Consider the following 25,152-nt stretch of genomic DNA (forward strand, 5'->3'; position numbering starts at 1 on the left):
GAAGTACACCAAGTTTGAAGATGGGAACAGTCTCTTTTCCTCAGTGGTAGTGTGAAGGGCTGTGACAATGGTCATGTCATCCACTGGAAGCAAAGAGAACACCAGCCAAGTCCAGCTGCTCAAAAGTTAAGGGTGCATCACTAGAAGAACATGAGCAGCCAAGCACACAGACGGCAGCTGCTACAAACGTCCTGACAGGGTACAGAGAAGTAGTCAGTGGGAACCAGAGTCCTACAGAGAACCTTCTAAGCAGTGCTCACAGTTAGAAACAGCCAATGTACACAAGGAGAAGCCCCACTGGGGAGAACTCAAGGCCTCTAGGAGACATGCCATCTGGCACATTAGTTAAGAAATTGGTCCAAGAAGTTAGTTCAATAACTGGTTGAAATATGTCCCCCACCTCGACCCCAGCAAACCAAGTCCAGAGGGCACAGAAACTCCCTGCTTTGCATTATAAAACTCTAGCTGTCTCTAAGCATGCCAGCATGCCGATCATGCTGTTTCTAATGCTATGCAGAACCACTGCAGCCTGTATGCCCTCACAGACATTATAAGTGGGACTTAGACCAGGAAGAGCCACAAAACAATACATCCCTTGAAGACAGTTTTCCCTTTTGTTTTTCCTACTGAGGGGCAAACTCCAGGAAAACAAAAAATAACAGAATCACTGGAAGAGAGCTTCATTTTAGATTGAAATACTCTGATGCTTACATAATTGGAGAAGTCTCTAGCTGGATGAAGCTGGTTGGCTTATGGTTTTCCTAAAGTCAGACAAACCTATAATTATGCAATCTCAGCAGCCACGCTATTCATTAGACACATCATGTGTTACTCAATACTAAAATGCACCAACAGCAGTATCTCTTACTGTTCTCTGCTTTGAAGCGCTGAAAAAGCATTGAAGCTATAGTACACAGAAATGGGTGACTTAGTGCTAGAATCAAACCCAACTTCAAACAAAGTCATGAGACTTGAATGAGAGGAAGATGAACAAACAGGAAAGTAGAAAGGCCAAACAGTAGCCACTGATGCCAGTTGTCCTGAATGTGAAAGAGCAGGGCAAACAGAGGACAGATCTGAGAAGGGAGACAGAGGAGGCAAATAAGCTGCTTTTATGGAGATGGAATCTCAAGTAGGAATAACTCCAGGTTGTGGCTAAAAATTGTAGGTGGCAAGTGTGGCAATACGGTGTCCTTATGTGGCACAATGAAGGAGCATAAGATGTTTTTTCCCACTCAGGTCCAACACTGTCTAGAGTTGATTCATACCTGTTTGTTCAGTATCATTTTCTAGGCCACAGGTTTAAAAGCAGCAGCAGATAGGGGAAGTAGTTCCCTACCATGGCATGTGTGAATCCACCTAGTCACGATCAAGAGACCAACCCAACTGCCATTCCAGACCAGCAACCAGGCTGGTGAGGGTGGGAGGTCAGTGACAGTTCTGGCCCTGCTATTCTAAGTAGGGCCTTCCCTAACCACAGGTGTGCTTCGGCTGCAGCCCAGGGTATGCACTGGAGAGGAAGAAGCGTCCCCAAGGCCTAGTGCTGAGGTTTGGAGTGGAAACTCACTCAGGTCTCTAGGTCTTCTCTTGAACTGCCTTCAGTGAAACAGACATCAGAGTACAGGCTTGCCTCCCTGTTTCTCCAAGCAAACCACACACAGGGACTCTGCACCTTACTACACCGCTCATGTCTTTTCTGGTGCCCTGGCCAATGCTCCCTATGATCTCAGCTATAAGGTCTTCTCCTAGACATCTCTCAACTGTCCAGAAGAGGGCCACATATTCCATCCCTTATCAACCTATAAAACCTCTTTACCTTCATAAGTAGGACATTTGTGCACATATACTAGGGAGGCACGCCCTCAAGACAAATGTCACCTACTTATTCTTTCCACCTGCATATCTGATTCAGTTGAACAGCTCTGTTCAGGGCCAAGCTATTTTCTGAAATTCTGACCTAGACAAATAAAAAGAAAAGTGTGGGATCAGGTAATTTTTTCTATTTTACAAAGCTACACACAGGCATGTCTGAACAGAAACACGACCAATTACATGTAGTTGATTAAATTCAACACCATGTATTTTATTAGTGGACTACCAAGCTAAGACAAAGCAGACCTTTAGTGTTGCTAAGGACTGCTGACTATGAGTCAACATGACTCACACACTCAGAAGAATCTGATAAACATTAAATGTCACAAAGTACATATACCATTTTGGCAAGGAAGAAGGGTGGCAGCAAAGGGTTGCCTGGCTTTATATTAAATGTCTTAGAATAAATAGCACATATAGCCAGAAGATTTTATTTTCTGAAAACTGGGAATAAGTATTTCCAGATCTCTTCAAATGAGATCTTGATTATTTGATATTTTCTACAAAAGGCATTTACTCTTCTTCTTTATTTTTATTTTTTTAAGAAATACAAACAGATGACAGTATAAACCATACCCTGAACTTCTCCCAGTCATAACCAAAACCAAAACACAACTTCTCTGTAAAATGAGGTCCAATTAGCTCTCTCTAGTGACATACATCTCTGTGTGTCTCTCTAGTGACACACATCTCTGTGTGTCTCCTGGCAGATACTAAGCAATCTACATTCATCAGGAGTTGAATTTAATGACTGACTCACTGCTTGAGCAATCTCTAATAGAAACTTGGTTACTTCTCACTACACTGAACTTCAAAGTTGTAATTATTCCTCCACACAAATATTAGAGTGGTAAAATTAAACCCGAATCCCCATGTTATAACTGCCTCCCACTGGAAGTAAGAGTGCAGTATCAGGTGTGTGACATAAGCCAGTCAGCAGCTGCTTTCTTCCCAAACTGTAGGAGAAATCCTGGAGAGTTTTTCACCTCTACCATCTGCCCACCTACATTGCTCTCATCACGTGAAAACACAAATGCAGGAATGTGACTACCAAACAACTGAAAAGGCAGCTCAGAAGCTCAAGCCAATCTCAATTACTTTCCTGTAGGCTGTGCAGTCTTTGGAAAGACTGTTCCCACATCTCTATAATGGGTACCAGATTAATACTGAGGGCTAAAAAGATGGCCAAGTGGTTAAGAGTACTTGTTATTTTTGCAGAGGACCAGAGTTCAATTCCCACCATCCAAATGAAAGCTCACAATAGCCTATCATTCATCAAAACAGAGATTTAATTCCCTCTCTGGGCTCCATCAACACCAAGCATGCATGTAGTGCACATTCATACATGCAAGCAAACACTCAGACACATAAAAATAAAATAAAAATATTTTAAATTATAAAAAGATAAAGAATAGCACCAAGTCCATAAAGTTGTAATCAGGACTTTTAATATCACGTAGGTACAGTGCTTAATGTAGAGCACGGCTCAGAGTAAGCACTAACCAACCATATCTGTCACTAAAGTCACTGCAGAGTAGATAGCTAATCTGCAGATATAATTAGTCCAAATCCTAAAGCATTCTGCCCTCAGAACTAAAAAGTATCAAGTTTGTACTAACTTGCAAAGCACCAGAATGAAGCCATAGACTTCAAAGCTCAACAAGAAGTGTTGCAGGCATCCAAGTTCAGAGACTCCTGTACTCGCAAATGCTTACTGAGCACTTACTACACATCTGGCAATCTGGCAGGGGAAATGCCTTAAAGGAAGAGGAACAGAAGCTAGCACTGCCACAGGAGACAGAAAAGGTTTAGCAGAAAGCCATGGCTGGTCAGCAGACTGGGGTAGAGGCTACACAAATGGTTCCACTGCTCCCTATGGAGACTGATTCAGACTTAAAATAGTCAAACACAAACACTGATGATGAACAAAGAAAGCCATGGGCACTGACTATGTACTAGGATCTGTGAACACACAACCTCCCGATCCAACATAAATTGGCTATTATTATGCATACAATGGAGATAAGGAAACTAACTCCCAGAGAGGTGAAATCATCTGGCAGGTCATGGAGTTAATAAATGAGGGAATTATGCCTTGAAGTCAGCACTGGAGGCACAAGCCACAGTATGTGAACTGCCACAGAAACAGACAAAGCAGACTTCAAACAGAAGCCATGGAGAAGCTGTTTCTTCTCTAAAGGCTTTCTGTTGCACCGCCTTCCCCTGACAGGAAAGGAGGCAGAGGAAAGAGACTAGTTCTCTGTGTTGCTCCTCAGACTCAGTCTCCCTTCACTATACAGTGAAGCGCTACCTCATGAAACATTTGCTGGTGCTCCAGGAACTACCATGGCAAAGGGATCACAAAGTCACAGAAGTGCATGCTGCCAGTTACTACAGCCCCATATGCTCTTCTCATCTTAAAGCATACCCGCAGACGCTCTTGGTTCCCACAAGTTTTCAAGTCAGGTCCCCCACAGTCCAACCATCCATTTCCTCTTACTAGACTGGAAAGAAGCTGTGAGTTCTAGGCAGGAAGCAACAGTCACAGCAGCATTTCCCAATGAACAACATCTGTGTCTATGCCAAGTCTCATCTGCAGACTCTGAGACTTGCAGACCCAGAAAAGAGGTGTAAGGAACAGAGTCTGGCTTTGCCTCTGCTCCAACCCCACAGCTCCTGAGTGAGTTCTGGCAATAAGGACAAAAAGGAATCTCTTCTGTGCAAGCTGACAGCAGTTGCTGAGAAGTTTAGAGGATATTGGTGAGTCATCTAACGCCATACTTCAAACACAGAAGACCTGTGAAAACTGAAGGCTATTTTTCTTTATTAATCAAACTTTCTAATACAATCAATATAAGTCTATCTCACTTAGCTAGTAAATTCATGTTCCCCCACATATTTAAAAACAATGTTTTAAGATTAATAAAAATTGGGTTGAAAACTGACATTATACGCTAACGTGGTGTCTACCACCTGCAATCTCTCTGCTCAGAGTCAATACTGCTTTGAGGTTCCTGACTATAATCTCATAGAGCTGTTCTATGTATGACATGCCACCTTCTGAAAATGGCTACAGACATCAAAATCATGATAGACAGACTGGAAATAAGGACTCAAAGCACGATGTGCTAGGAGAAATGACTTTTATGTCTCCCTGTGAAATCAGGGTTCTTTAGAGCTGTCTTCATGTACAGGAACACAAAGAATGAGAACACAGTCTCTTCTAACGCCAGGATATCTACTCGAAAGTAACAGCATAAACACAAACAAAACCAAGCACCGCGTGAAAGGCACAGACAGTGATGCTAAGCAAGAAACGAGCAGAGAGTATTAAAGGAGCTTCCACTCACTCATCCAACAGTGACTGCCACCAAGCACAGAGTCCATGCCTGGCATCTGCTGTGTCCTGAAGAGTGAGCAATAGGGCACTGCTGCATCTTCTTACAAAGAGTACTGACAACATTTTACCCCATTCAGAATGTCCTTAGAAACACTAATATGGCCACCAGGACTCTGTCTCATTTGGTGTAATGAGAAAGTTTGTCCCACAGCTGAATTGCTCTAATCCTCCCGAAAAGTCTGCTTCGGCACCAGGCAGAGGTAACCGTAACTCTGAACTGCTCTACACATTAGCTTACACTTCACAGCCCTTGTACAGAGCTATTTTATTCTTGCTCTATGTGGTTCACGAAACTACTACAGGCAGTATCAGAAGCAGGACTTGCACCTCACACCTCAGCTCTAGAGCTCAGACAAGCCTCCTTCTTGGCTAAACCAAGTCTCCATGTTCTTAGCAATCACAGGTCTTTAAAGATCAGAAGGGGACAGTTAATCTTTCACAAATCTTCACTTCCACACAAATAACAACCACCAATAAGCTGTCTTGCCTTTGTCATTTTAAAGATGGAGTGCAGGATGGAAAATGAGAATTGTAAGCAGAGGTCCAAGCATTCCTGTCGTACCGTTGTCATACTCTCATCACTCGAGATGGTACTTTAGTCTTGCAATTAAAACAAACAAACAAACAAAATCAAGGGAGACTGATATTTAGCCAGACCTCCTCCTTCCATTATTAGAGCTGTTTTTTTTTTGTTGTTGTTGTTGTTGTTTTGTTTTTCTTTTTAAATCTGAAGTTCAAACTCTTGAGTCGACCAAAATCTGTGCTTATGAAATTTGGAACTCTTATTTCATTCAGGAAATGGAGGTCTTTTGGATTTCATCTGTCACCTAATTATCAGCAAGCCTCTCCAATGTTCTGTGGTGCATTATTTTGACAACATTGCCTTTTTAAAGTTTCTTCTTCATTTAGTTAAATAAACAGCTAATATCTATAGAAGTCTTACTTGTTAGACACTACTCAGTTTACACATATAATCTCACTTGACCTTATAATGGCTCTGTAAAGAAGATACTATCGCCACTTCATGGCTCAGAGGGCCCACGTACAATGAACTGAAGTCACACAATCTAGTGACCAATGGAGAGGACTCAGGTCAGGCTTTATGACATAGCAGAACCAATTTCCCAACTATACCAGTCATTTTATCACCCTTGGGGCATAAGCCATGTCCAGGGAAGAGTCCTCATAAGATCTGTGAAGACCAGAAAACATCCTGACTGCAGCATGTCAATCACTCTAGGAGAAAAATGGGAGAGGGAGGACTTAAAGTGATGAAGAACAAAATATCAAGTTCTACTTGAGGAAAAAGCTGACAATCTTTAGCCTGCAAATAAGGAGAATAGAAGCCAATTTGGACTACATAGCAAAACCTTGTCTCAAAACAACAACAAATCTAAACAAACTAAATTGGCCATATCTCTATACTTATTTTAAGTTACCTTAAAGTTTATAATAAGATAAAGATTACTAAGTCCAGCCTATTAAAATAGCTAATTGAGAAACAAATTAAACAACACAATCCATAAACTAACTATACGTGTGAATTTTAGGATACCTGATAAATTTATTAAGTGATAAGACCTATCTTATAGGGTCTATATTCTCTATATTGATCTAACTCTTGAATGTTGTTTAAGTGAGAAGTATTTTGGTTTGAGAAACATTTATAATGGGAAAGAGAAAGGCTATAAGCATTAAAGGATTGACAAATCATGTGCATATTCCCGTGTTAGTCGGGGTTTTTTAGAGGGACAGAGCTTATAGAGTAAATCTCTCTGTAAATGTACAGCAAGGGGATTTATTGGACTGACTACAGGCTGGCTGTAATGGAAAGTCCAAAATTCAGTAGTTGCTCCGTCTATGAGGCTGGATATCTCAGCTGATGTTCACTATATGCTGAAATCCCAGAGAAGTCGGGACAGACTTACTAGGAAGAGCGAGAGCAAGCAGGCAAATAGCAAACGCTTCCTTCTTCCATGTGCTTATTTAGGCTTCCAGGGGAAGGCATGGCCCAGATTAGATATGGATTAAAGATATGTCTTTCTACCTCAAAGATCTGAATTAGAAGTAGATCTTTCCACTTCAAATTAAGCAGAAATCCCCCACAGGTGTGCTCTCTATTTTTGGGCTTTAGTTACTTCCAGATGTAGTCAAGTTGACAACCAAGAATAGCCATCCATATCCATAGGAACATAATTTCTGTGATTATTTTTGGAAAGCCAAATAAATTTAATTTCATACAAGTAATAGTAAATCAATCAGTTGAAATTTAAATCACTGGCAATTCCAGAAAGCCATCCAGTGATAATCTATTACAAACATCATAATGCCAGTCCTGTTCTCATATTTGCATCTATATATCATACAAGTTCCTGAAAAGGCACACCTCAGGCATCTTATGGTACATCTCAGGCATCATGAGGTACAGCTCAGGCATCATAAGTTGTATCTCAGGCATTATATGGTACAGCTCACGCATCATACAGTGTGTCTTGGGAATCAAGGGGTAACTTGTTTTTTTGTACTTGTAATTACATTAGTTAACTAACAGATTTTTTCAATGTAATTGCCCTAAATTAGCTTCTTTAAAAATCTCACATCAAAGAAACAATAAACTATAGACACATAGACCTATTAGAAACTTGTCAAGGAATTTGCTGGTAAGTGTAGTAAACTCCTATAATAAAATGACCACCCACTACTCCATCTGGTTTGGGGAAACAGTTGCAATCAAGTGTACAATAAGAAATGGAGAAGTATTAATATTCACTGAGCAAGTGGTTCTGAACTCCAAGGCACCAATTACAACACTGTAGCAGTATTTATAAAATGGGAGGATCTAGTAGATCACAACCCACATACAAGCTCCTAGCTACAGTACCAAACAAACCAGAGCAATTCAAGATGTGAACCCTGATGTCACTGTGCTGTTCCCACATCATTAGTACCCTCCACATCTCACTATTGGAGAAATTCTTTCAATTCTGCCCATCCATCACAAACAACCAGCTCTCCTCTCCAATTGGAGCCGCCTTGTTTCTATCTTGATTGCTTCTTCCACAGTCACTTTTGTACTCCCTGTGTGTGTTACTTTGCAATATCGGTTCCCTTTAACCCTTTTTCCAAGTAACCACTTCTCTTTCTTTGATGCTAATCAACAATCTGCTACAGTACTTCTACTTCTGACCAAGATAGGTGAACAGTTTATTATCTGGTCTGAAGAAATCGATAATGATGATGAAGAAGAAGAAGAAGAAGATGATGATGATGATGATGTAGTACAAGAAAAAAATTTTAGCTGGTCAGTGGTGGCGCACGCCTTTAATCCCAGTACTTGGGAGGCAGAGGCAGGCGGACTGCTGTGAGTTCGAGGCCAGTCTGGTCTACAAAGCAAGTTCCAGAAGAGCCAAGGCTACATAGAGAAACCCTGTCTTGAAAAAACAAAAACAAAAAAAAAAGTTGTAAAGGTTTATAAGATACTAACCATAGGCAAGAGAAAGGGAGGAGAGTGGCGGGAAGCCTATAATGTAATAGGCTGTAAGACCTTAGAGTCTCCTGAGGAATCTTGCAGGCTGCGAGCACACAAAACCAAGCAAAATCTCAGCTGACTTTTGTATAAAGTGTTAAGTTGATTATAAAATCTGCCGGATATGCAGAGGACTCAGAATAAGCAAAACAATCTTCAAGAGCACTGGAGGCCCAACACTACCCGACTGGAAGTACATTAAAAGGCTCCATTATCAGGAAAAGGCAGTGTTGGCATAAGCACCACCAGAGACTAACAGAAGAGTCCAGAAGCATACATGTACATACATGGACAACTGACCTAACAAAGGTACACGGGCAATTCACCTGAGGAAACTTTTCTGCAAGTGGTGCTGGAAGCACAGGCTACTAAAAGAGAAAGAGAAACAGAGAGGCACAGGGAGGGGGAAAAGAGAAAAGAAAGGGGAAAGCAGAGGGCAAAGGGGAAAAGAGAGGGGAACGAAGGATGAAAAGGAAAAAAATGAAACAGATGCATATCTCATATCTTATACCACATATGAAATGCAAAACATAAAAGTTTCAGGGGAAAAAAAAACCTCATAGCAGAAATGCCTTAGCAAAAGACTTAGATATGCTACCCAAAGCAGCATCCAGAGGAGAACAAACTGGTAAACTGCATCAAAACAAAACTCTTCTGCTCCTTAAGATAATCTGTTGAGAACACAGACTGGATGAAAATACAAATTATGTATCTGTTGAGGACTCTACACTCAGTATATACAAAGTCTCTAAAATGCAATGAAGTAAAAAGACAGTACAATAACAATAGGGACAAAATACCGTAGCAACTTCACCAGAGACAAGTGTCAAAGAAGTATACGAAAAGGCCCCCAATTTTATTAAAAATGGGGCGATACAAGCTAGAAATGGCAAGAAACCAGAGAGAGTAGGAGCTAAAGCTCTGCTCTGCCCCACAGAGCCACTTTTAATTCCGAGGCAACGGCCTTACAGAAAGGGCGAGCCGCCTCGGGGGCTATGCAGGCGCTTGCTGTTCTGTTTTTGTACTTACAAAAAAGTGCAATTAATGTAACTTATGCTTACCACAATGGTTCCCACAGACTTTGGAACACAATGTCTCAGTGTCATCAGTATGTTTTTGTTGAATTTCCTGTTGGTGTTTGAGACAGGGTCTCAGTAAGTAGTATAAACTGTCCTCACACTCAAGATCCTCCAGCCTCGGCTTCCTATGGGTGTGCGGGGTGGGGGGTACATGCATGGTACGCACTCATTATAGTTTCTATGTAAAACATGGGAACATTTCTTTTTAATAAGCATTAATAAAGCAAATGTCACCCACCCCCAAAGAAAACCAAACAAAGAAATAAAGACACAAACAAACCCCTGTGTGTGACTGCTTTCTATTACATGTTTGCTATAGGTCAGTGGTTCTGGGTACAGGCAGGCCAGGAGCATTTACACTGCCCATGAGCTTGATAGAAACACCAAGCACAGAGTTCTAAACCAGAAGACTCAGCAATCCTGGGGCACAGTCCAATATTTAACAGGGACAAAAGGCAACCAATATATTCACAAGTCCTGCAGGTGAAATGCATTGAAAGATGTGAGGACCGTTGTTCTAATACGTGATTTAAAGTTGGAGTCGTAGACTGCCAATTGTCTTAGATTCTTTTCTTAATTCACCTAACTTAAGACAGGAAAAAAAAAATCAACACATCTAGAACTCAATCAGCTGTTTCCCTATTTTTATGTTCCTAACTTATTTTAGGTCTTTATTAAACTAGAAAACTAAAATTGGGTGTGAAATCCCATAAATAATGCATTCTACAGAAGTGTTTGTTTTAAAATAAGCTTTGCCCCTAAATATCCTAGTCACCCTAAATATCCTAGTCATTCACTCATATCTATTCTTGAAACTGCATTCACCACTCCTTCTAAAGTCTCTAGATTTGCTTCTAGTTTTAGCTACAAATTGTCACTTTTCAGTGAACATCTGTGAAGCTTTTCATTAGGCTCCCCCAAATGGGTAAGTTAAAAAATATCTAGTTAGTTTTGATTCCTTTCATAAAGATACAATAAAAACAGTGAAAATTGGGAAACACAGGAAGCTATATTGGACATCTGGGTCTGTCAGTGATTTCTCTGAGACAGTGGGTTACAAATTTACTCTTTCTGGGGCTCAGTACCCTCATTTTAAAAGAGGGAATTTAAATAAATGGCCTTTAAAAGTCCATTTAAAGCTTGAGTACTGCTAAAGCTGTGATCTTAATCTAACATTCTATGAATACTGCACTTTACACGGATGAAGTATTGCTAAATTGTTTCCTTAAGTATTTAACTATACTTTAAATTTTTAAAATTATTTTATGGTACATGCATCTTTTAAGAATCCAAGAACCTCTTCACACTAAGTCCTAAAGAGTGGAACAATGAAGAAAATAAATACATATATTCTTAGTTGGTGTAGCACCAAATGGCACTAGAAATTTTGAGTTTCTTATTTTTACCTTGGGTTTATCTGTGAGACTATTGGGGTGACGTCATAAGCCCCTCCCCCAAAGTCTTGCTTTCACACTGTTCCTAACAAGCTGTGCTCTGGATGAAGAGTGTCTGCATTGGAATTCTGGGCCCATCATCAAAGACAAGTCTGCAACCTAAACTTTAATTTTTAATTTATTTTATTTTCAAACATTTCCCTATAAGTAAGATAATTAAAGAAAAGCATTTAGCACAAAGCCTGGAATAGAATAAACAGCAGTATTAGCTCGCTTACTGATATTACCTACATACAGTATTGGCCTTTTAACCAGAATCTTACCAGAGTGATCTGCAAATCAATTTCATAAACTAACTTTCAGCCAAGCTACACACCCAAAGTCAGGGGCTAGGACTCTTTGGGGGGGGGGGGGCAGACACACCTCTCTGTTTTAGCCCTGGCTGTCCTGGGCTTGATTTGTAGACCAGGCTGGCCTCTAATTCACAGCCATTAGCCTGCCTCTGCTTCCCAAGTGCTGGGATTAAAGGTGTGTGTCACCATCACCCAGTAGGTGCTAGGATTCTTAAATTTCAGAATTACTTGGGATGCTTGTTTCAAATGCAGTATTACTGAGCTCTGCTGAAAATACGTATCCCAAGTAGTATCCCAAACGCTTTTCCTAGAGGCTGCCAACACCACAGTCAGAGGTACTTTGCTACAGCAATTTCAGAAAGAATCTCTCCCCTCAGGAACTTAAAAAAGCCTCCAAGTTTTTGCTTGTTCTTTTCACTTCAGAGGTCATTGTGGCTACCAGTGTTGCCGTTGTTAGCCAAGTACCACCCATATCTCATACAGTCCTTGCATCTGTGCTCCGTTTGCCAGCACTAGATTCATTCCATTTGCCAAGACTAATGCAATGCAATGACATAACTCTTTACCTTTATTTGAGAAGTCTGAGCACTTCTGATCTCCTGATTACTGAAGGTTCTTAACATAAGGGCTAATCCTAATCTCTATAATCAGAAAGTTCTTTACGATGATCACTGACCTGGAAAGCTGACTATAGCTTCATTAAGAGTCCTCATTAACTGTTCTAGTCTCAGCTTTACACCTACCAGCCCTGCTACTGTAAACAACATGTCTTTAGCATATGTACTATTCTAAAGAGGCTGCAATCTATCCAAACACATAGATTTTCACCTATGAAGAACTTCAGTTCATGTATGAGCCAGACTTCTCTAGAAAAACAGAACTTATACAATGACTATATATATATATATATGTATATATATACACACACACACATATATGTAATAAATCCCATATATACATATGTGAATATATTTTTTTTTATTCCAACAATAGCTGCCTAACAACAGAAGGCAGAAGGTCCATAAATCCAGTAGATGTTTAGTCCACAAGGCCCAATGTCTCAGCTGGTCTTCAGTATACATGAGAATCCAAAGAAGTAGCCTCCAATGCCAGGGAAGGGATGGACTTGCTAGAAAGAGCAAGAGCAAGCAGACAGAAAGCAAGCTTCCTCCTTCCATATCTTCATACAGGCTGCCAGCAGAAGGTATGGCCCACATTAAAGGTGGATCTTCCCACCTCAAAGATCCAGATGAGAAGTATTTCCTCCCACTTCTAATCATTTAATTAAGAAAAGATTCTTTACAGACCTGGAGGAGACAAGAACTCCAGAAGAAGACCAACAGATTTAACTAACCTAGGCCCAAAGGGACTCACAGAGACTGAAACACCAACCAAGGCCCCCAACACATGTAAGCTGATGGGCAGCTTGGTCTTCATGCGGGTCCCCTAGCAAGTGGAGCAGGGGCTGTCTCTGACATGGACTCTGTGGACCACTTTCCCATAACTAGGCTGCTTTGTCTGGCCTAAGTGGAAGAGGATGCGCTTAGGATGTGTGTGTGTGTGGGGGGGGGGGGGTCTCCTTTTCTAAGAAGAGGGGAAGAGGGAGGGTGGGACCAGGAGGAGAGGAGGGAGGAGGCTTCAGTTGGGATATAAAGTGTATAAATAAATAAAATGTAAGGTTGGGGGGCTGGAGAGATGCTTCAGCAGGAAAGAAAGAAAGAAAGAAAGAAAGAGGAGGGAGGCAGAGAGGGAAGGGAAGGGAGGGGAAAGGAAGGGAAGGGAAGGGAAAGGAAGGGAAGAAGGAAGGATCCCTCACAGGTATGCCTAGCATTTGGGTTTTACTCATTCTAGGTGTAGTCAGGTGGACAACCGAGAACAGCCATCAGAGCACATACAAAGCATGAAGAACAACAGGATAACAACAATCAGAGGACCCTTAGAGACAATGGACTACGGCCAAAGCTTTTAATCACTTTACAAATGTATGAGGCCAAAGATATAGCTCAGTCCTTGTTTAATGTGGGAGAAGCCCAGGGTTTGTTTCCTGCATAAACAGGAAGAAAATAAACAAACAATACTCATAAAAACATACGACAGACTTGCTTGAAAGGTATAGGGAGAAAGGAATTGACCTAGAGAACCCTAGGCACTGGTTTGAGAACTGTAAAACTAAAGGCAGAAAGAGCCTGACGTAACCCTGCAAGCTAGTTCAAGTTGCCTGTCACAGAAGGATGCTAATGACTCTGATTTAGTTTATAGTGAAGCTAAACAAATAAACTGATGGGAGTGGGGGAGTTGTGTTTCTTAACATTCCGAGAGTAATGTGACAGGCCATGAAGGGAGGAAATGCCTAGAATTTAACCATGGAACACTAGTTGAAGACGTCAGATCCAGATGGATGCACACAGGAAGACAGGTGGATAAAGACACATTAGTCTACTAGCACACACTTACCAACTTTGCTGAAAGTAATTATTTCAGTGGGAGAAGCAAATACCAATTTCCAATAAAAAGGACTAGGAAGATGTTGTTGATAATTTGCCAAAGTTAAAGAGAATACAATCCCCTTTTATTAAATATAAATTCTTGTCTCATACAATATAATCTGAATACAGTTTCCCTTACCTCTGTTCCTCCCAGTTCCTCCCCTCCTCCCCACAGATCCACTTCTTTTCTGTCTCCCATTGGGGGAAAAAGGCTTAAGAGATAACAAAACATAGTAAAATAAAATATAGAAAGATAAAAACAAAAGCCATCATATCAAAGTTGGAAGGACAAGCCAACAGAAAAATAAAAGAGCCCCAAGAGAAGGCACAAGAATCAGAGACCTACTCACTCACACATTCAGGAGTCTATAATATTTACTGCAAAGAGGACCTGGTGCAGACCCATTCAGTCTCTCTGAGTTCACATGAGCTTTGCTCAGTTGTTTAAGAGGCCTTTGCTTTCCTGGTGTCCTCCAGCCCATTTCCCCAACTCCTCTGTCTCCTCTTTGGTGGGTTTCCCTGAGCTCAGAGGGGAAGGATTGATGCAGACACATATCTTGTTTGAAGCTGTATGTTCCAAGGTCTTAGAGAAAACAACAGAAAGAATTCCTACTAATTCTGTAGACACACCCTTTCAGGAGGTGGGATTTAGCTCCCTCCTTTGAGTGTGGGCAAAGTTGGCTGCCTTGCTTCCAAAAGGTAGTATGGAGACAGGGAGAGAGGTAAAAACTACACATATAATAAAGACACCTGGCAAACACTGCCAGGGCCAAGTGGTGAAGGGTAACATGGTGGGTCCCTCACAGGTTGTGACTGGATGTTGCCCTTCTGTCATCTTCTTCCGAAAACATATAACCCTAGTCAACGCATAAAAACATTTAACTGAGGGACATTCTATGTAAAGTTCCTTAAATCTGTGAAACAGAAAGAAAGAAAGAAAGAAAGAAAGAAAGAAAGAAAGAAAGAAAGAAAGAAAGAAAAGGTCACATAACTCAGGAAGGGACTAAAAGCAATGTGGCAGCCAAGACTAGATCATGGACAATGCCTTGAAAAAGGACAGTGGTAAACATTAATAAAACTGAAGTTTATTTAGTCTGTAGTAACACACCAACATTTGAGTAGCTTTGATTAATGCACTGTGCACTAAGGTCTCTACAAGTAAGGGCACTGGGTAGGACATTTACAAACTCTTGTACTCATTCCAACATTACTCCAAAATAAAAAGGCTATTTTTAAAAACAGTCTGCAAAATGGGACAAAAGAAATTACCAAAAAAAAAAAAAAAAAAAAAAAAAAAAATCTTAACTGTTATTTAGTATAGAGAATTTTATTTGCATGTAGATAAGACTGGTTAGGAAATATCCAGTGACCTTCCCTTAGTATTCAGAACAGCAATGAAAGACACAGGCAGTCTCTGCCTAGCACCACCTTGAAAATGAAAAGGGTAAGCCACAGATAGCATGTGTCTGAACCCTCCGCTGGGTAGAAAGAAGGATCACTTGAGCCCATAAAGCTTTCGAAGCTAACCTGAACAACACAGCCAGACTGGAGTTCAAAGTAAATCCCACACAACAAAGGGAATAACTGCTTCAAACCAAGAATACCCCACATAAGGCAGCCCACTACAGGTCCTCACATGCAGGAAAAAGCAAGCTCAAAGAAACAAGCTAGAAACCACCTCAAGCTAGGAGATAGAGAATTTGCATTCAATTCATGGCTGTATTTTGTACAAAATGAATTCTGAGCTTAAGGTTCTAAGGATCCCTCTTTTCAAACGCAAAAGGCTCAAAGACTTATAGCAAAAGCAAACTAGCTGCCCAATGAAGTGTGGGTACTATGCACCAGCTCAGTAAAGAGCATTCTAGATACATTCCTTAATACTTCACAAGAGCCCAAATAAGGCAGGGGAGAGGAAGAAGTACATGAGTACAGGGTTAATACCAACAGACAGTCACTACTATTTTACAATATTATATAAATGAAAACAGCAAACAAACAAAAGGGAAAAAGTACAATGGGTAGTGCTGCGTTTGAAGCCAGGGTATGACTCTGTGGTTTTGGAAGCCCAATGTGATTCCACCCAGTCAAGCAAAGGATTGTGCCCCCACTGGGGGCACGAGGGGGGTACCTCTTCATCTCACCTTGGCATATTCCTGCATCTTGGATAAAGTTCATTTCCAAAGAAAAGTGCTAAAGCTTTCACCACTGGAGGCAGCAATGGCCTGGAAAGGCCCAGGCTGGAGTTCATCTTCAATCTGAACCACTTGCAGTTCCCTGAATCTGGTGGGTGCTGGGGGACAACATGGTTCCCACTCATTTCGGCACATCTTGGGGGCAAAGGTACCAAGTGCCCTTCTGCTCCAGATCATATTTTCAAGAATGCTTATGTAAGAACAAAACCTCACAAAACTGAGATGATGTCTGCTTCCAAAATAATGCAGCTAATCTCTTCTTTGAGGGCAAAGGTCAAACATGTTTACTGCCCACTACAAAAACCTGGGTCCCCTGAACCTGAGGTCCCTCAGCTGTGACTTCAACCCTCCTGGGCCCTCCTGTATCAGCGCCATAGCACAAGAGGCATGGGGACAGGAAGGTGAACCGGGACACTGACACTACTTGATGTACAACAGTAGAAGACCTTTGTTTCTGGCCCAGAGGTGTCTTACCTCTCTAGCACCCATGAAACTTACAGGCAAACTTGTCAGCTTTCATATAGGGAAAAAAATCTCATCAAGCTTTTCTAGTCTGTGTTTCCCTCAAAATATTTTCTCCTACTTGACATGGAACAGCTACTCGTCTTTAACGCTGCAGTGGCCCACGTGAGGTCTGTCCTGAAGGCACTCATTGCAGCCTCCCCTCAACTCCATGCACCATGGTGTCTGGGGACAGGCTTCTATCACAGCACCTTTACTCTCCCACTTGTTTCTCTGTATATGACGCCGCACACTAGTCAAGTCCCAGCTCAGAACTCGTACTCCATGCACATGGATGGGACTGCTTTACGCTGGATGCTGAGCTCTATCGAGAGAAGGAGCACAGCAACAACAGAAAATCCAGACGGCTGGACTCTCGAGCTCACCACCTTGTATACTTCAGGAACACCACCAAGACAGCAAAAGAGCAGTACACAACAGGAAAAATACCTGCAAATCACATGTCTGATATAGGGCTTTTATCTAGAATATATAAAGAACTTAAAAACTGGATTAAAATGTGCCTAGGATATGAATACGCACTTTTCCATCATTAACTACAGAAATGCCAATCAAAACCACACTGAGAAACTAACATGAAAAAGGATGCTTAGCAGCATAATTAATATTGTGCTAGTTACTTTCTGTTACTGTGATAAAACACCATATGACCAAAAGCAACTTATGAAAGAAATAGCTTATTTGAGCTTATGGTTCCAAAGGGATTTGAACCCATCATGGCTGGGAGCCATGACATCGGACAACAGCCAACAAGCATGGTGCCTGAGAGCTCACTTTTTTCTTTTCTTTTTCTTTTTTTTTTAAGTATCATTTTTTAAATTACAATTTATTCAGATTACATCCTGAGCATTATCCCCTCACTTGTATCTTCCCACCCCTCCCCCCCCCAAGAGCTCACATTTTAAAATAAAAGAGTGAACTGGAAGCAAGGACAGGCTATAAAATCTGAAAGCCAGCTCCCAGTGACACATTTCTTCCAGCAAGGCTGCACCTCCTAAACCTCTCCGAATAGCACCACCTACTGGGGACCAAGTAACTCAAATACCTGCGCCTAGGGAGAGCATTTCTTACCCAAACCACCAGCATCCAAACAATAACTTGGTAATATTAACTACCCAGCATCCACCAACTGGTGGATCTACAGTATGTGGTACAGTTACATAAGGGAGTATTACATAATTACAAAAATACATGAGGTGCTGACTAATTAGATGCTGATAGATCTAACAACATAGATAAACCTTGCTGGAAAACACTAGTTACGCAGAACACGCCACACACACACACACACACACAGAGAGAGAGAGAAAGAGAGAGAGAGAGAGAGAGAGAGAGAGAGAGGGAGGGAGAGAGAGAGAGCGCCCGCCCACATTCTAATACTATTCATTTCTATAAGAAATGAGCTCAACAGGTAAATCTACAGCCATGGAGCCACAGTAGATTAGTGGCTCCTGGAGAGACCAGAACACAATAGCTGAAGGATACAGGTTCTGCCTCTTTCTTTTCCCTCCCTCATTCCTTTGTGTCCGTCTCCTCCCCTCCCATCATTATACAGCCCAGGCTGGCCTTCAGACCACAATGTTCTGCCTCAGCCTCTTGAGTGCTGGAATTATAAGTATATAAACCACCACACCTGGCCAGGGGTTGTGTTTTTGAGGTAATGATGTGGTAATGGTTATGTGCATCCATGAATATTCTAAAAGACATTATTATACATTTTAGATGGATATATGAAAAATAGTGGGTTAATTACAAAATTTTAAAAATTAGAAGGTTACTTTGGAGCTCCAAAGGAAGGACCAAAAGAAAACTAGATTGCTGTGGTGGTTTGAATAAGAATGGCCCCTACAGACCCTGTGTTTGAATGGTTGGCCCATAGGGACTGGCACTCTCAGGAGGAGGTGTGCTGCTGGGAGAGGGCTTTTGAGGTCTCCGAAGCTCAACTAGGTCTACTGGATCATTCACTTCCTGCTGCCTGCCAATCCAGATGCAGAACCTCAGCTCCTTCTTCAGCAACATGGCTGCTTGCACACTGCCAGGCTGCCAATAATGGACTAAACCTTTGAAACACAAGCTAGCACAAGTAAATGTTTTCCTTTATAAGAATTGCTGTAGTCATGGTGTCTCTTTACAGAAAGAAAACCCTAACTAATTAGAATATAAAAAATTCCATGGAATTTTTTTTTTTTTTTTTTTTTTGGTTTTTCAAGACAGGGTTTCTCTGTGTAGCCGTGGCTGTCCTGGTCTCTCTTTGTAGACCAGGTTGGCCTCAAACTTAGAGATCCACCTGCCTCTGTCTCCCAAGTGCTAGGATTACAGGCATGTACCACCATGACCAGCGAAAACAAATTTTAAACAAACACTATGTCCATAAAATCTGTAAAACAAAAAACCCTTATATGCCATATCTACCAATTTATTATTTGCTAAATTACTAACTTCATACAAAGGCAATTAGGATAGATTAATAAAGAACACACTGATATATACATACGTGTGTGTATGTGTTTGTTATATACACATTCAATTTAGCTCACAGAAACTAATGGGCTAGGAAACTACCCAGTCACTTCACCCCTCTGGCTTTAGCTATTTCCTCTATCAAATGTCTACTTCATTTTCATAAGGCTGTTAAGAGAGAAAATGTCTGGAACAAGGTTCATCAGTGGTGAACTTACTTTGGATTACTAGCACAGTGCTTGCCAGATAGAGGGGAGAGAACAAATACAGTGAAACTAACTTCACAAACTGTAGAGGGCTTTGGCAAAATAAAGCACTAAAATGCTTAAGCTTCTGCACAGACGTACCTGACTCTAGATTAACTTTGCACGTAAGGCTTGTCAGTAATCTATGGCATGGAAGCTGCTATCATGCTCTTTGTAAAAATTATTTTCTACTAGAAATGAATGGGCCAGTAAATCACACACATGAACATGCAGGACTCATTTCCTTTTTAAAAAACAATTACGTGGGTGAGTATGCACAGCGTATGTGTGGAGGTCAGAGAACTTACTAGAGCCAGTCCTCTCCTTCCACATGGGGTTTCCAGAGACCAAACTCAGGCTGTCAGGTGTTGGGGCAAGTGCACGTACCCACCGAGCCATCCCACTGACCCACAGGGGCATTCCTGCCATTCTTGCCACAACTTCTTTGCAGATAATATTTTATACTTTCAGTTTACAAAATCTTAATCTGTTACAGATGTGAGAAGAGATTACCACAGAATAACTTTTATCTAGAACAAGAGCCAACAAAGTACAGCTCACTGCTGACCAACCATCACTTGTTTGTATGTTGTTTGTGGCTACTCCTCAGATGTACAGCATACACAGTGTAACAGAGGAGAGAGACGGCACTGAGCCTTAGCTGTGAGTGATGAACAGATGCCCCACTAGCACTCAACAGGGCTAGGCCCTCTCAGGGAGGAAGCCATGCCAATACAGGCAACAAGTTTGCAGAGCACACACAGTGTCCTTAAGAGTAGGTCTCTATGACTGGAGTGTGTATGGAGGAACGTAACCGTGATACCATGTCCCTGTAAACTGTGCCCAATAGTGTAACATGGGTGGACAAATTAATAGGTAGCATTGTGGAGAAGAAATGCCAAGTGCTGTGGTCACAGGTAGAGAAGTGATCAAACATGGTCAATCTCTGGAAACAATTTGATAATTAAGATGTATAAATACAGTCTAGAGCGAGGGCTGCTCTTGCAGAGGTCCTAAGTTTGGTTTCCAGCACTCACATGACGCAGCTCACAATCACCTCACAGAGCTCCAGAGGATCAGTGTTCTTCCCTGGACTTGGCACACTCACTCACACATGCCTGCACCTACATATATACACAGATTAGTATTCATAGGTGCCTATTACACAGAATGTACAAAACACGTGTGTAGAGTGACATACAAAAGGTTGCTCTGTCATAAAGGAAGAGGTGAAGGACTTGCTGATTCTTGTTTTGGTCAGACACACCAATAATCTACAAATTAGAAGCATGTCCTTGCTACCATGTAGCTCTCCTAATCTTTGTGTGTATTCATATTTGCTATAGCTGCTAACTAAATTATTAACCTTTTCAAGGCATGGACCAAAGAAAAATACTAGGTGATCAATCAATACAAAAGTGTTAACAATGTACTTCAATGAAAATCAGACAAAATAAGCATTTTTAATCAGTTTTAGAAGCTTCTCTACAGTGCTGTGCTGTACAGTATAAAGCTGTACTTTGCCCAAGCACTGTATTAGAACCCAGCTACTGCTAAGAGCTGATGGGCTATATTCACCCTATAACCTGTTCCCCTCACACAGCCCTCACAAAGAGCCAAATGCCTCCCCACTGCTAATCAAAATCTAAAGCTACCTGACTGTGTTCAGGGTCACCTAGCTCCAGGCACACATTAACTAGGTCTCCTTCCACACAGCAGAGGACTTCCTCCTCCCTCTGAAACCTTTGAGAGTAGACACCTTCCTCTGCCCGGCAGGCCAATGGGCTCAGACCACAGGGCAGGCTGTGGCATTAATAAATTCCCTGCCCTAAAGGAAACTGAACTCAAGATTTCTCTTTCTTGAACACACTTTCTTATCTCATTCCCAAAAACCTAACACACAATCCAGAAGAAAAGTGAAATCTTTGTCTTTGGGTAAAAGTGACCACCTCTGCCATCATCAGCTGACAATGGCAGTGATTCAGAACTTAATAGTCTCTCACCCCCAGCTCTCAGGCAAGCACACACAGGGAGAGCACTGGCCCAGCAGTGCTTTTCAGTGCCTCTAACTCCCCAGGTGGCACCCTCTCTCCTCAATCATTCAGCCTCTTCTAGAATAGACACTGAACAGGTGCAGTGAACAGGAAACCAAACCAGCTGTGCTTGTTTATACTTGGAATTTCAGCCTTCCGAGGATGAGGCAGGAGGATTGTGATTTGGAGGTGAGCCTGGGCTAAATGGTTAAGACCCTGTCAGTAAAAATCACAAAGCATGGAGGAGAGAGGGTGGGAGGGAGGGAGGAAGAGAAAGAGGCAGTGTGGAGAGGGGCGTGGGGAAGAGGGGGCGGGGGGGGGGGGGAGGGGATGGTGTCCAACTCTTCCAGTTACACAATGAACTCACAATGAGAAAGACTGTCAGTTTAAAATCAACTTTCAGCATGACATATCAGGACTCTACTGAAGGACAAGAATAGAAGCTGCCTTTCAACTTTGGTCTCTGATTCCATAGGCCTTTTTTAAAAACATCATGCAAGAATACGCCTCTTGCAACTGTGGTCACATGCGAAAATGAAGCAAGAAGCACATCTGTTTGGAGCTGGCCTCAGATGCCTCTAGTTCTCCAAACCAGGTTCATAACTCCCACCCACGGAGAGAAAGCCAGGGCCTGAGGCAGCACCCAGGGACAAGCAAATTAGCATTCCCAAGGTCAACTGCTGACAGGCTTAATTGTTTACAGCAACTAGACTATGCTGTCAGCTGAAGCTAAGAGGCTTAACCTTCCAGCTTGCCCAGCACCATATGAAACTGATTTACCACATCAGCTACAAAATATGAAGTATTGTAGATGTGGATTCAAATGAACACACAACATTTCATACAGAAGCAAATGTAACAGGATCTGCAGAAACACTGCACTTTTTATTTTAAGCTGGCTAAACAAGTTAGGAGGAAACCTAAAATACTAGCCACGGCTTCAGCATAGGAGAGACAAGTACAGGAGAAAATAAGACAGTATCTCTTTCGTCCAATTGGTTTGATTTGAATACTCCCCAGAACTGCTAAAATGTTGCAGGCCTAGGCACTTTGACCATCTTTTATTTGTCTTACCTTTCTCTGTCACAGAGAAGTAAAATAGCCTATGTGCCTATTGTCATCGCATAGAGTAGCTATGTGTCATGTGTAGCCAGCAGGTAAAAGTCATGTGGCCAGTCTGGATTCTAGTGGACTGTAGGATTTTTATTTCAGTCTTCCCTCTGTGTCCAAATAATTCCTTAGGAACTTTCATACTTATTGCATGTAAAAATAATATTTTATTTTATTTACTTTTAAAATTGTATTTACTTTATGTGTATGGGTATTTTGACTGTGCGTGTGTCTGTGTGCCATGGCCATGTCTAGTGTCGCCTGGGTGCTGAGTATTGAACCCAGGTGCTCAGGAAAAACGGCCAATCCTCCTAACCACAGAGCCATCTCTTTGTCCCTGAAAAACAGTATTTCAGAATCACTATGTTAAATAAGACATTACACATCTCTCTCTCCTTACTTTTTGAAAGAAGGAGAGTAGAAAATTTCAAATTACACATGTGGCTAATTCTACAGTTTTATCAGACTGCATGCTACACCTAAGCAATGCTATGCAGAAGTGTACAGCATGAATACATAATTTCCAGAAACAGGAAAATAATAGTCTGGATAATAACCTCTAGAAGAATCACCATAAAAGCTCCTTTCCACTGGGCACAAGCCATTAAAAGTTTATGTTGTTAAAAGAGGACTACAGTGTTTCTAGAAACTGCCCCTCGCCTCTGTTCTACGTCTGCCCTGTGGCCAGCTCTGCTAGCAGGAAGCCAGCCTCAGTCCTTGCCAATGGCCACACACACAACGTGCTGCGCGCCTGGCTTTTTAATCAGAGTGACTCCAATTTAGTTTTTTCTGTTTTAGTCTTTTCATACCCTATTCAGTCACTGAAATCTAACCAAAGTCTCAGTTCCAAAGGCCACAAAACAAAACAAAACAAAAAATCCAAGATAAAACAACAGAATTAAAAAAAAAAAAGTATTGTCAAGGATCTGGAAAAACCCAAACAGTATTTAGGTACTACACATGATTTGTTTTAAAAACAAAAACAAAACAGAAAGCTTTACTATTTCAAAACAAAACATGCTAATGTGAACAGGGAATTTAGTGCCCAGGGCAGAGCAAGCCAGTACCTCCACATGTACCACCATGTGGGAAAGGATCCTGGCTCTTAGGCCTTTACAGTGGGTAGAACATCTGGAGGTGCTGGGACAGTTGGACGTGTATGGGTGAGACTGCAAGGTAAGAAAGGGGCAGGGGAAGGAAAGAGCAGTTGAAAATATCTTTTTCAAGAGTTCTTTTTTTTTTTTTCCTAATAATAAGAAGACTATTTTTTATTTTTATTTTGTTTTTTAATTTTTTTTTTAATTTTTTATTATTAATTTATTCTTGTTACATCTCAATGGTCAAGAGTTCTTTAAGAGTGAACTACTCAACTTTCTGACTAGGGAAGCCAGGAGAGAGTGTATTTCACACTTTTTAAACCTTCTACAACTGTTCCAAAAGAGCAACTGGAAAAAGGGCAAAATAATGAATATTTATGTGAGCAAATATTTCAAAGTGATTCTAAAAGTTAACAAATCAAAATCCATTAGTTAAAAAAAAATCCCACTTCTCTTATGATTCAAATGATGTACATTTGTTGCTACATATTTTAAATGAACATTTCTTTATTTTAAAAGACATTTTATTTTTTAAAGATTTTTTTATTTTAATGTGTGTGATGTAAAACACTTGTTGCTTCTAAGTATATGCAAAACCTGTGTGCCTGGTGCTCTTGAGGGCCGGAAGAGAGCATGGGGTTCACACCGTTAAAACAAACAACCTACAGAAACTCATCTGAACGCAAACAGCTACATGGAACAAGGACAAAGCATGAACTGCTATCGGCATGAAAGGATATATGGCACATTACGGTGCCCTTAACTGCAGAGCCATCGCTCCTGATCCTATATATATGTTTTGTGACAAGTCCTGCAGCTAGCCCAGGTTGATAACTGAAAAGGAAGCCCGTGCAGATGAGAAGCAGTGTGAAAGACAGTAACAACAATATTCTTACAGTTTCTCCGGTTTGACAGAATCAAAATATCTTTACTTTTTATGCATATGGAACAGACCAGGCTCCAGAATGTTAAATTGAATCTTAACCTAAACTCTGATCAAGAGACCTAGGTCAAGTCAGCCAATGACTACCCTCTAAGAAGTGTTCTGATGCCATCTAGTGGCAGGCCTCCTACCGCATGGGGCTAGATTCCAGTTCTCAAACTGGTCCCTGGACCAACAGCAGTAGCAGAGCCTGAGAATCATGAAATCGCAAATTCACGCAGTATTGAGAATTACTGAAACTATGCAGGTAGGTACAGTGGTCTGTTCTCACGGGATCTCCCAGTCGTCCCGACACACCCTCCAGTCTGAGACCTCTGGTGCAGCTACTCCTCAACTGCAAAGTCTATGAATTAACAAAAGAGCTCATTTTCTAAGTCTAAACGGAAACCCATTTTTCATTCTGGATCCAAATATATCTCATTAAGGAACAACCTTAAAAG

General features: G+C 41.3%; 1 protein-coding gene across 3 annotated transcripts in view; it reads right to left on the bottom strand.

Moving 5' to 3' along the window:
• Nsmce2 (NSE2 (MMS21) homolog, SMC5-SMC6 complex SUMO ligase) overlaps window positions 1-25,152 on the bottom strand; it is a 214,451-nt gene that overhangs the window by 172,609 nt on the left and 16,690 nt on the right. Inside the window, exon 1 of one of the 3 annotated variants that reach the window (XM_051159622.1) lies at window positions 3,492-3,531. The exons of the other annotated variants lie outside the window; for them this stretch is intronic. Coding sequence (XP_051015579.1) covers window positions 3,492-3,516 — 25 coding nt within the window. The 5' untranslated portion in view covers window positions 3,517-3,531. Of the gene's footprint in view, window positions 1-3,491; window positions 3,532-25,152 lie in introns of those variants that run through there. 3 annotated transcript variants of the gene reach the window in all.

This window comes from Acomys russatus, chromosome 17, assembly GCF_903995435.1.
Source record: "Acomys russatus chromosome 17, mAcoRus1.1, whole genome shotgun sequence".
Classification (NCBI taxonomy): Eukaryota; Metazoa; Chordata; class Mammalia; order Rodentia; family Muridae; genus Acomys; species Acomys russatus.